This window comes from Mixophyes fleayi, chromosome 3 (genome assembly GCF_038048845.1).
Source record: "Mixophyes fleayi isolate aMixFle1 chromosome 3, aMixFle1.hap1, whole genome shotgun sequence".
NCBI lineage: Eukaryota > Metazoa > Chordata > Amphibia > Anura > Limnodynastidae > Mixophyes > Mixophyes fleayi.
The window spans coordinates 318,031,822-318,044,841 of record NC_134404.1 but is presented as its reverse complement, the minus strand read 5'-3'; the positions used below and the strand labels follow the sequence as shown (position 1 = coordinate 318,044,841).

The following is a 13,020-nucleotide window of genomic DNA, read 5'->3' as shown; positions in this document are numbered from 1 at the left end:
TGACATGTATGGAGTTTGCATATGAGAATAACAGCGTCTGCAGAGTTGTAGCATTTAGCATGTTGTGATGGGAGGGGCTGGGCAGATCAGGATGTCTAAAACGAAATAATATGACATAGCATGAGACATATGCCTCATGCTATGTCCACAGGCAAAAAATATATATTTTTTTGTGGGAATATGAAAAGGATATTTGACAAGTGGAAAGAGTGGATGCATGGGGCGTTTTCTGGATTGTGGACATGTGTAGAGCATTTTTTTCTTGTGCATGAATGAAGAGAGAGGGGATTGGATTCAGTCTAGTGCTAGGTAGGCATCCTCTGTAGCTAGTTCATTCATCCACTGACTATGTCCCCAGGTGAAATGTTGCCAGCCAGCCCTAATCCTTAATTCTATCCTTGTAGCAAAACACTTTTGATGAAAAATCCAATTGGATTTTTAATTTTAAGATATCATTTGTCTAATCAAGAGGTGTGATGGCCATGTGGACTCACATAGTTCTTATCTTCTTGGTCTGGTTGAGTGGCAGACTTTACCAAGATCTGTGATGTTATGTCCCTGTGCCCCAACAAACAGATAGGCAAAAGACCATGATTCAAAATGTTAGATCCTGCTGGGGCAGAGAAGTCAAATCAGCAGCTTGATTACATTATATTTAGCGCTGGCATCCCAGATGGGTCATGCATGCGCAACTGACCGGGTCCCGACTTTCACAGAACTACATCCTGGGGATGAGATCTAACATTCAGAGTCAAGCAGAGCTGGTGCAGAATGGGAAAGTGAGCAAGGGAAACTGGAAAGAGGAAAGACAGAGTTTGCAACCAGATAGAGGAGCAAGTATGAGCTGGGAAAAGATACAGGAGACAGAGAAAGCAGGAAAAAAAGTCTGCCAGGAACAAAGCTGGTGACTGAAGCACCAGGGATAGAGAGCAGGAGAGCGGAAGAAGGGGTGAAGAGAGGGAGAAAGAGACCATTTGGTGAGGAATGGAAGCAGCTGCCAGACTCCATACCTGAGAGAAACCATGTTGCCAATGGAAGCTGGATACCAGTGGGATAATTAGAAACCTATTGTTATATGACTTATTTACCTGGACTGTTACTGTTGGTTAGACAGGGAATTGGTGGGAAGACCTGAAGATATATTTGTAAAAACCCTATTACGGGACTTTAATATCCAAGATACAATGCAGGGAGAGATAGATAAGAACTTTGGGACTGAGAAATTAAGGAGAGAGTGTGTGTAAAACCCTAAAATCAAATATTTGTCAATGGAAATTATTACTGGTGTGCATTGTGATACACTTTACAGAAAGGAGACGGTGAGCTGTGTTTTCATAAGAAAAAGCAGGGAACATTCAAAATTTACTATATGTGTCTTTGCACCCATTTGGAGGAATCTTATGTGAAAGAAGAGTGTTGCTTCATAGATCTACATGAGAAATATATTATTCTATCAGGAAAAACTACCAAAAAGTGTGATTGCTGATGACCATGACCGTGGCCTTATCTCTAAGGAGTTTGTATGTTCTCCCCGTGTTTGCATGGGTTTCCTCCGGGTGCTCTGGTTTCCTCCCACACTCCAAAAACATACTGGTAGGTTAATTGCCTGCTAACAAATTAACCCTAGTGTGTGTCTGTCTGTCTGTGTGTGTGTTAGGGAATTTAGACTGTAAGCCCCAATGGGGCAGGGACTGATGTGAGTGAGTTCTCTGTACAGCGCTGCGGAATTAGTGGTGCTATATAAATAAATGGTGATGATGATGATCATAAGAAGCCATTTATGTGACTAGATTATTGTGCTTGTTTTGAAAAGTTTATAGATAAGTTGGTCAGAGATAGAGGATAGTAAGTGGGAACGTACAAATTGTGTATAAGTATTCATATACATTTTACTGCTAACTTAGGATATTGTTCTGATAATTCTTGTCCAAGGTTTAAACTGGTTTCATGGAAATATACCTACCTCTAGAATAACCTGTTTCTATAGTAAAACATATTTTTGATCACAAAACAAAAGTAAAACTTTAGTGGCCCACGTCTCTGCACATGAAGGTGCCGGTGTGGCTTCAAATGACCAGTTTGGAGCATTGAGATTTCATTTGTGTGTCGTTGTAAGTCGGTTGGCAGAGGAGTCCTTAGTCTCCCTCTGGTGTTGCATATTTACTCAACATTACCTAACAAAGATACTACTGAATCCTGACTAAGGTGGAGGCACCGCGCAGAAGATATTTAAGGTGAAGACTGATATTCAGTAAAAGTAAACTACAGACCCTGCTTCCCAGGGTGTTACAGATAAACATCCACAAAATCTGTTGATTTTGATTTGAAAAGGAATGGAGGCTGTATAAATCCCAATTGTAAAGAGCTACGGAATATGTTGGCGCTATATAAATAAATGATGATGATGATGCTGATGTATATACTGTATTACTACAATGAATCTATTTCCCAGCCTTCTCACCCTCTATAGTATCTTATGTCAGTAAAGTCATTTGGTTGAATATCTCAAAGGGAACTTATTCAAGACATTATTCTTTCTAATTATTTTTCTATTTCTTTGATTTAATGTGCCTGAATTTCTTGCTAATGTCAACAAATCCATCATCACACCTACAACCAGGGCAAGCTGGCAGTAACTGCTACCACATGCAATGACTGCAGGAGGAAGCTCCAATCACATAGGACAGTGTGTTTCCTCTTTGTAATCACTCATAATGAGTCCAGTGCCTGATAGCAGGAGGAGAAAGGAAGGGTAAGGGAGGGAGAGGAAGTGTTCCTCTTCCTATCTTATTTATTCCCAGTGTCATTGACTGTGATCCTCATGCAAGAGGAAGCTCGCCAGGCAACACACCCTACTAATATACAATATATTTACTAGTGATTTATTTTAACAAACCTTCAACATTTCCTTAACAGATATGAGCCCCCTGATGAAGACTGTCACATAACGTTGAGACAGTTTAAAGAGTCGATGAGCCAAAACTCATTGGGAATTATTTACAATAGAAGACAAATTGTATAGCTGCCAGTATGGAGCCTGGAACTCTGACAGTAGAGATATTTAAAAGTGCTGTGTGCTCAACATGTGCAAGTAAACCTAGATTTCTGCCAAATCACATAAGTGTACAGAGCAAGACTATGCTGCTTTGTGGAGGAGCAGAATTCTGCACTGGCTGATGGGAAAGAGTTGTGTAGAATGAGGACCTTTAATGAACAGAGCAATATCAAGATTTCAGTTTGCGGAGAGAGATTATTGAAACGAGGTAAAGGGATATTTAATACTGTGCAGAGGGCTGGGCTGTGACTTCCATTACACCAAACTGCTTGCCGTACTGCACTAGCTCTTGTCACGGGCACTAGGAGTCTTTACCTAGGGATCACCAGATGGTAGGCTTACCAGAGCAATGTAGATGGTAATAGGGTACTCTGGTAGCTGGGTGATCACGGAACATGAAATGATGGCCGATGAGATGCTCAGGAAAGTCTATGACTAGCAACACTGGTAATAATGAGGTAATGATACACAAGGAACTGTATGGACAAGGACACGTGAAGGTAGTCAGTGGTCTGCGATAGCAAGTTGTACCACTGCTATAGTGAGGAGGAATGTCCAACAGAAACAAGGAGGTGATGAGAGTCAGCGGTCTGCGGGTAGCAAGTTGTACCGCTGTCTGAGTGAAGGAATGGAATCCAAGTGGAGGTATCCAGGTAGTCAGTGGTCTGCGGTAGCAAGTTGTACCACTGCTATGTGAGAGGATAATGGAACAGGTGATACCGGAAACAGGGATCAGTGGTCTGACATCAGCAAGTTGTACCACTGGATATATATGTGAGGAGGTGCACGGGGGAAGACTGCAACACAGGATATACACAGGCACCTTATACACGATCCACAGTAATATGCACAATATAGGTATATATATATGTAAATGACTGATCAGGTCTGCAATCTAGAAAGTCTCTTGAAGTAGTCCAGCACAATGATAACACAGTCAATGATGGCAATAGACTCAGCGGATAGCAGACTCCAGAGAGAACCAAACACAGTCCAGCAAGATATGCAATACACAGCACAGTCAATGAGAAGTATGCATACCGTGGTTCAGCAGTAGCAGTCAGATGGGATTGCAGCGGTACCTGAGCGGCTGGAGGCCGACTGGATAGGAAGTCCCTGGATAGGAGAAGCAGCGGTCTAGCAGGTGCAGCGCACAGGTGAGTAGACCGACAGGGACACGAATCCACAGGAGTCAGCAACACGTGGAACTGGACTCATAGGAAACCCAGGAGAATGGAGATGATCCAGCAGAGGGTAGTAGAAGAGATACAAATCCAATGCTGACAGGAGGGTAGAGGCCAGTGGAACACGTGAAGGCGTGGAGAGTGGATCAGCAGGAGATGGACGATAGCGCTGACCACAGCGGCAGGACTCAGCGGCACACGGAGGTAACCAGTAGCAACCACAGGAACCAACAGCGATGGGAAACAGGAGTGCAGCGCAGGGCAGGAGCTGTAGATCACGAAGTGTAGCAGATGGTAATGAAAAGCGGCAGTCTCGAGGAAGTCACAGCAAAGATGAGATGAGAGTGTAGTGCACGGAGGCAGCGGATAGTAATCAGCTGGCAGTCACGATGTAGAACACAGGCGAGTTGCAAACAGGAGACTGTAGTGCACAGAGGCAGCGGATAGTAGTCAGCTGGCAGTCACGATGTTGAACACAGGCGAGTTGCAAGCAGGAGACTGTAGTGCACAGAGGCAGCGGATAGTAGTCAGCTGGCAGTCACGATGTTGAACACAGGCGAGTTGCAAGCAGGAGACTGTAGTGCACAGAGGCAGTGGATAGTAGTCAGCTGGCAGTCACGATGTTGAACACAGGCGAGTTGCAAGCAGGAGACTGTAGTGCACGGAGGCAGCGGATAGAAATCAGCAAACAGACTTGATGAGAAGCAGGTGAGTGAGGTAAAAGCTGGAGTGCACGGAGGCAGCGGATAGCAATGAGCAAACAGTCACATTGATATAAAATAACGTTGAAGTGGTGTAGAAGACTGTAGTGCACGGAGGCAGCGGATAGGAATCAGCAAACAGTCATGATGATACAGTTGATGGTAGAAGTGGTATGGAACCACAGTAGTAGAAGTGGTTTGGAAACCACAGGAATCAGCAGCACTGAATACACAAGTAATACAGGAACACCTTCAGAGACTCATGAGGAATGAGACTCCAAGATCAGGCAACGTGGTGTTGACCACAGGTGCTTAATATAGGGAGGTTGCCTGATCTGCCAATTGATTTAAAGGGGTATACACTGAAGTATAGAAAAGGGCTGCGCATGCGCAGACCCTCAGGATGGTGGACGACCACGGTTCCTAAATGTCCGGGAAGAGGCACTCACGGTCCGGTGAGTGACAGTACCCCCCCTTTTAAAGGTGGGCACAGAACGCCTGGAACCGGGCTTGTCCGGATTTTTGGAGTAAAACTTCTTCAAAAGGGCAGGAGCATTAAGATCTTCAGCTTTGATCCAAGAGCGCTCCTCAGGACCAAAGCCCTTCCAATGAACGAGAAAGTGGAGGACTCCTCGCGAAATTTTTGCATCTAGTACCTCGGTAATCTCAAAATCCTCCTCCTGATGAACTTGAACTGGCTGCGGAGCTGAGGGAGGAGTTGAAAAACGGTTGATAATAAGAGGTTTGAGCAAAGATACATGGAAGGCATTAGAAATCCGAAGACTCTTAGGAAGAAGGAGTTTCACACATACTGGATTGATAACTTGAATGATCCTATATGGACCAATAAAACGAGGGGCGAATTTCATGGATGGAACCTTCAAACGAATATTTTTTGTGGATAACCAGACACGATCTCCAATTTTTAGTGGTGGAATAGCCCGCCTCTTCCTATCAGCGAAAGATTTATATTTGACAGATGTCTTCTTTAAACAGGTTCTGACCTGAGACCAGATATTTTTAAAGGTCTGACAAACAGTCTCCACCGCAGGAACTTGGGTGGGCGGGAGGGCAGGAAATTCCGGAAAAGACGGATGGTGACCGTAGACCACAAAGAATGGAGTTTTGGATGATGACTCATGGTACATGTTGTTATGGGCGAACTCAGCCCAAGGGAGTAACTCTACCCAGTTGTCTTGATTGGCTGATGAAAATATCCTTATAAAAGTCTCAAGATCTTGATTGACACGTTCGGTTTGTCCATTGGATTGTGGATGGTAAGAAGATGAGAGTGCTAATCGTATGCCCAAGGTTTTACAAAGGGCTCGCCAGAATCTGGACACGAATTGTACTCCTCTATCAGACACAATCTCAGATGGACATCCATGGATACGGAAGATCTCTTTAATGAAATGTTCAGCCAGGATAGACGAGGAAGGCAAACCAGACAGAGGGATGAAATGAGCCATCTTCGAAAATCTGTCCACTACCACCCAAATAGTGTTATGGTTCTTACTAGGTGGTAAGTCAGTAACGAAATCCATACTAATATGGGTCCATGGTTTGGACGGAATGGGTAGTGGTCGCAGCAACCCTGCTGGGGTTCTGCGGGAGGATTTGAATTGCGAACATAATTCACAGGAAGCAATGAACTCTTTGACGTCTCTCCTCATTGAAGGCCACCAGTAACTTCGAGAGAGGATCTCAAAAGTCTTGTGTTCACCGGCGTGTCCAGAAAAACGAGAGGCATGGAACCACGAAAGGATTTTCCTCCTTAGAGTAGGAGGCACGAGGGTCTTCCCAAATGGTAGCGTTTTGGTGGATGAAGCAGCCAGTGAGATACATTTGGGGTCTAGAATGGTATGGTTGGAAACCTCTTCTATATCAGAGGACGTAGCAAAGGCTCTAGATAAGGCATCAGCTTTTTTGTTCTTGGCAGCTGGTTTGAAGGTAATTATTAATTCAAAACGGGAAAAGAAAAGAGACCATCTTGCTTGACGAGGGTTCAAGCATTGGGCAGACTGGAGATATGACAAGTTCTTATGATCCGTGAAGATCGTCACCGGATGGCGAGCTCCCTCCAACAAGTATCTCCATTCCTCTAATGCGGCTTTGATAGCCAGTAATTCCTTGTCTCCGATGGTATAATTCTTCTCTGCGGGTAGGAGACCCCGAGAATAGAAGGCACAAGGGTGGAATTTTTGCTGTTCCGAGCGTTGGGAGAGAATAGCTCCTAAGCCCACATTAGAGGCATCTACTTCTAGGAAAAAAGGGAGTGTCACATCAGGCTGACGAAGGATTGGAGCTGAAGAGAAGGACTCTTTTAATGTTTGAAAGGCTTGAATAGCCTCAGTAGACCATTGCTTAGGATTAGCCCCTTTACGAGTCAGGGCCACAATAGGAGATGCAATGGAAGAAAAGTCTTGAATGAAGCGTCTATAGTAATTGGCAAAACCTAAAAAACGCTGGATGGCACGAAGAGTAGTTGGCTGGGGCCAATGTAGTACAGCATTTACTTTGTCAGGATCCATCTTCAGACCAACTCCGGAAACAATATACCCCAAGAATGGAATCTGGGGTAATTCGAATGAACATTTTTCTAATTTACAGAACAATGAATTTTTCCGTAGCCTGGAGAGGACTTCTGCCACATGTTGGTGGTGAGAAGGCAGGTCCTGTGAAAAAATCAATATGTCGTCCAGGTAGACGACGACACATACATATAATAAGTCCCGAAAAATCTCATTGATGAAGCCCTGAAAAACAGCGGGGGCATTACATAGCCCGAAAGGCATTACCAGATATTCGTAATGCCCGTCTCTGGTGTTAAACGCCGTCTTCCATTCGTCACCGGAACGGATTCTGATTAAATTGTAAGCACCACGAAGATCCAACTTAGTAAAAATACGGGCTCCCTTAATGCGGTCAAATAGCTCAGTGATCAACGGAATGGGATACCGGTTCTTGATAGTAATGGCATTGAGTCCACGAAAATCTATACAAGGGCGTAATGATCCATCCTTCTTTTTGACAAAGAAGAACCCAGCTCCAGCGGGCGAGGTGGAAGGTCGAATGAACCCACGCTGGAGGTTCTCCCGTATATATTCAGATGTAGCTTGAGTTTCAGGTAACGAGAGTGGATAGACCCGGCCTCTGGGAGGAGTCTTGCCAGGAAGAAGATCAATCGGACAATCCCAAGAACGATGAGGAGGAAGACGTTCAGACTGAGCTTTATCAAAAACATCGGTAAATGAAGCATATTGAGGAGGGAGTCCCGGTGAAATAGCTGAAATGGAAGCTTGCTGTACCTTGAGAGGAATGACTTGGGAAAGGCAATGATGGTGACATTCAGGCCCCCAAGACGTGACTTGAGGGGTGCGCCAGTCAATCTGGGGAGAGTGACACTGAAGCCATGGAAGGCCTAGGACAATCGGACTTGTCGTAACAGGAAGAATTAAAAACGATATCTCTTCATGATGCAGAGCACCAATCTGAAGGGTTACTGGAGACGTACTCTGGGTGATGAGACCGTTGATGAGACGTGATCCATCGATAGCCGTCACAGTAATGGGAGTTTTTAAGGTAATCATTGGTAGAGACCATTGATTAACTAACGATTTGGAAATAAAATTTCCTGCTGCTCCGGAATCAATCAATGCCTGTGACTCAAAGGTCTTGGTAGCAAAGGAAATAGTCACATCAAAAGCGCAGACTTTAGATTTCATAGACGATGGAGAGGACTCCAGGGACCCTAACTTCACCTCTCCAGAACTAGTTAGGGCCTGGCATTTCCCGATCTCTTAGGGCAGGAGCTGAGGACATGAGTGGAATCAGCACAATAGATACAGAGTCTATTCTTGACTCTTCGTTTCCTCTCCTCAGAAGATAACTTGGAACGTCCAATCTCCATGGGAATCACAGCGGGTGACACTGGACGAAATTGAGGGTTAGAGCGAAAAGGTGCTTTAGCAGAAGTCGTTTTCTCAGCCTCTCTTTCACGAAATCTCATATCAACACGATGGCATAGAGAGATCAAATCTTCAAGTGACGAAGGAAGCTCTTGGGTAGTCAGTGCATCTTTAATTTTATCGGAAAGCCCCTGCCAGAAGGCGGCAACTAGGGCTTCAGTGTTCCACTGAAGTTCAGAGGCTAAGATCCTAAATTGAATGACGTACTGGCCTACAGTATGAGATCCTTGTCGCAGACGGAGGATGCTGGAAGCAGCGGAGGTCACACGACCTGGTTCATCGAACACACTTCGGAATGTAGAAATGAATTTGGCACTATCTTGTAATATTGGATCGTTCCTCTCCCACAGAGGGGAGGCCCAAGCCAGGGCTTGTCCTGAAAACAAAGAGATAAGATAGGTCACTCTGGAACGATGGGTAGAAAAATTTTGAGGTTGGAGCTCAAAATGGACTGAACATTGGTTAAGGAAACCCCTACAAGTTTTGGGGTCTCCATCGTACTTTGACGGAGTAGGCAGGTGAAGCGTGGAAGCTATAGACACCTGGGATGGCAATGGGGAAACGGAGGAAAGCACAGGAGCTTCAGTAGTAGCTGTCACAGTCTGTCCAGATGTTCCTTGGGAGGTTAATGACTGATAACACTGAAGTAACAGCTGTTGGCGGGCATCCTGTTGCTCCACACGGCTAACCAGATGTTGCAGCATCTCTTTGGCGGTAGGTTCCACATCTGGGTCTGTCATGGCCTGATCTTACTGTCACGGGCACTAGGAGTCTTTACCCAGGGATCACCAGATGGTAGGCTTACCAGAGCAATGTAGATGGTAATAGGGTACTCTGGTAGCTGGGTGATCACGGAACATGAAATGATGGCCGATGAGATGCTCAGGAAAGTCTATGACTAGCAACACTGGTAATAATGAGGTAATGATACACAAGGAACTGTATGGACAAGGACACGTGAAGGTAGTCAGTGGTCTGCGATAGCAAGTTGTACCACTGCTATAGTGAGGAGGAATGTCCAACAGAAACAAGGAGGTGATGAGAGTCAGCGGTCTGCGGGTAGCAAGTTGTACCGCTGTCTGAGTGAAGGAATGGAATCCAAGTGGAGGTATCCAGGTAGTCAGTGGTCTGCGGTAGCAAGTTGTACCACTGCTATGTGAGAGGATAATGGAACAGGTGATACCGGAAACAGGGATCAGTGGTCTGACATCAGCAAGTTGTACCACTGGATATATATGTGAGGAGGTGCACGGGGGAAGACTGCAACACAGGATATACACAGGCACCTTATATACGATCCACAGTAATATGCACAATATAGGTATATATATATGTAAATGACTGATCAGGTCTGCAATCTAGAAAGTCTCTTGAAGTAGTCCAGCACAATGATAACACAGTCAATGATGGCAATAGACTCAGCGGATAGCAGACTCCAGAGAGAACCAAACACAGTCCAGCAAGATATGCAATACACAGCACAGTCAATGAGAAGTATGCATACCGTGGTTCAGCAGTAGCAGTCAGATGGGATTGCAGCGGTACCTGAGCGGCTGGAGGCCGACTGGATAGGAAGTCCCTGGATAGGAGAAGCAGCGGTCTAGCAGGTGCAGCGCACAGGTGAGTAGACCGACAGGGACACGAATCCACAGGAGTCAGCAACACGTGGAACTGGACTCATAGGAAACCCAGGAGAATGGAGATGATCCAGCAGAGGGTAGTAGAAGAGATACAAATCCAATGCTGACAGGAGGGTAGAGGCCAGTGGAACACGTGAAGGCGTGGAGAGTGGATCAGCAGGAGATGGACGATAGCGCTGACCACAGCGGCAGGACTCAGCGGCACACGGAGGTAACCAGTAGCAACCACAGGAACCAACAGCGATGGGAAACAGGAGTGCAGCGCAGGGCAGGAGCTGTAGATCACGAAGTGTAGCAGATGGTAATGAAAAGCGGCAGTCTCGAGGAAGTCACAGCAAAGATGAGATGAGAGTGTAGTGCACGGAGGCAGCGGATAGTAATCAGCTGGCAGTCACGATGTAGAACACAGGCGAGTTGCAAACAGGAGACTGTAGTGCACAGAGGCAGCGGATAGTAGTCAGCTGGCAGTCACGATGTTGAACACAGGCGAGTTGCAAGCAGGAGACTGTAGTGCACAGAGGCAGCGGATAGTAGTCAGCTGGCAGTCACGATGTTGAACACAGGCGAGTTGCAAGCAGGAGACTGTAGTGCACAGAGGCAGCGGATAGTAGTCAGCTGGCAGTCACGATGTTGAACACAGGCGAGTTGCAAGCAGGAGACTGTAGTGCACGGAGGCAGCGGATAGAAATCAGCAAACAGACTTGATGAGAAGCAGGTGAGTGAGGTAAAAGCTGGAGTGCACGGAGGCAGCGGATAGCAATGAGCAAACAGTCACATTGATATAAAATAACGTTGAAGTGGTGTAGAAGACTGTAGTGCACGGAGGCAGCGGATAGGAATCAGCAAACAGTCATGATGATACAGTTGATGGTAGAAGTGGTATGGAACCACAGTAGTAGAAGTGGTTTGGAAACCACAGGAATCAGCAGCACTGAATACACAAGTAATACAGGAACACCTTCAGAGACTCATGAGGAATGAGACTCCAAGATCAGGCAACGTGGTGTTGACCACAGGTGCTTAATATAGGGAGGTTGCCTGATCTGCCAATTGATTTAAAGGGGTATACACTGAAGTATAGAAAAGGGCTGCGCATGCGCAGACCCTCAGGATGGTGGACGACCACGGTTCCTAAATGTCCGGGAAGAGGCACTCACCGTCCGGTGAGTGACAGCTCTGAGCTTTACAGAAATTTCATCTCACCTTATAATGTCAATGGGACTCATCAGTTGTGCATTTCTAGGTGTGCTTTGCACAATGTAAACCAAAACTTTAAACACAGTCCCAATGTCCCCTCACTCTGATTAATTTAAGCCATAAATGTGGCTAAAGTGAGCACCTTTAAGTGAGCGCCTTAATAAAAGGTGGTAGGAGGGTGGACTATTTATGAGAGCTTTACATGTTTTCACCTCTCTTAATTTCCTGCCTCTTAACGAACCTAGGTAGATTTCTAGTAGGTGGAGGCATTTCTTAGGATCAGAGAGTAGTTTTGCACCTTGATACGTGTGTAGCTTCTATAAAGCTATACATATGTAATAATAATGCATTAATAATAATTGTTTTATTTATATAGCGCTTATATACCAATAGAACTCAAAGCACAGTACGTATTTTTTTGCAGTAGGTGAGGTAGCCATCTTTAGTGCTCTTAGTTCCTATCCTATCTAGTCACTCAAATTAATCTCTGCTCCAATGGAGCTTACAGTCTAAATTCGAAATGTATATGTAAATGTATATGTAAAACATGTAAGGAACAGCATTTTTCACATGGACAAGTTATGAATTATTCTTAACCCTCAACCCTACATCTCAGAGTCAAACTTTCAGCGCTCCCTGGTATGACAATTTACATAAAATCATAAATATTCAGTATTCCTCATTTAAGAGAATTAAAAAGCAAATTTGTAGACTGAATAAACGGCAACAACATTACATTCTTGAAACATGGTCAACAATTATAGCATAGATCTTATAAATGTATATTTTTTCAGAAAATGATCAATAGTTCTTATTGCATTTGCAGTTACTAATGTTCGTTTGAGTTCGTATCTTCCTCAACATATGACCCATATTTAGTATAGTGCAATAGTTCTACAGAATAACTACACACTTTTCCAGTGGAAAAAAACTTACATTTTTAAGAGGTCTTGGTGGAAATTCTGAAATACCTCAGATGGAATAACTTTAAAGGAGAAATGGGATAATGACCTGAAAAAAAGATGACAGAATTTTTAACACATGATGTTTTCACAGATTGGAAATGTAAAACTCTGAATGATTATCTGCTATATGGGTATGTGTGTATTTTCTCTCTTGTTCTTGCTTAAGTGCTGTTCAAAATAAAAATCTAGATTTTTTTTTCCCCCTGAAAACTTTGGATTGAAGTCTTCTTGTATCCAATGAAGTCATGTCAATTCAGATAAAAGAAAAATGATGTGCATGCTTCTCAGGTAGGGAAATCTAGACTTTACT

The 13,020-nt window shown here is 44.6% G+C and overlaps 1 protein-coding gene across 2 annotated transcripts in view; it reads right to left on the bottom strand.

Moving 5' to 3' along the window:
* Positions 1-13,020, bottom strand: part of LHCGR (luteinizing hormone/choriogonadotropin receptor) — a 130,695-nt gene that overhangs the window by 102,695 nt on the left and 14,980 nt on the right. Inside the window, exon 2 of one of the 2 annotated variants that reach the window (XM_075204094.1) lies at positions 12,682-12,756. The exons of the other annotated variant lie outside the window; for it this stretch is intronic. Coding sequence (XP_075060195.1) covers positions 12,682-12,756 — 75 coding nt within the window. The remainder of the gene's footprint in view (positions 1-12,681; positions 12,757-13,020) is intronic. 2 annotated transcript variants of the gene reach the window in all.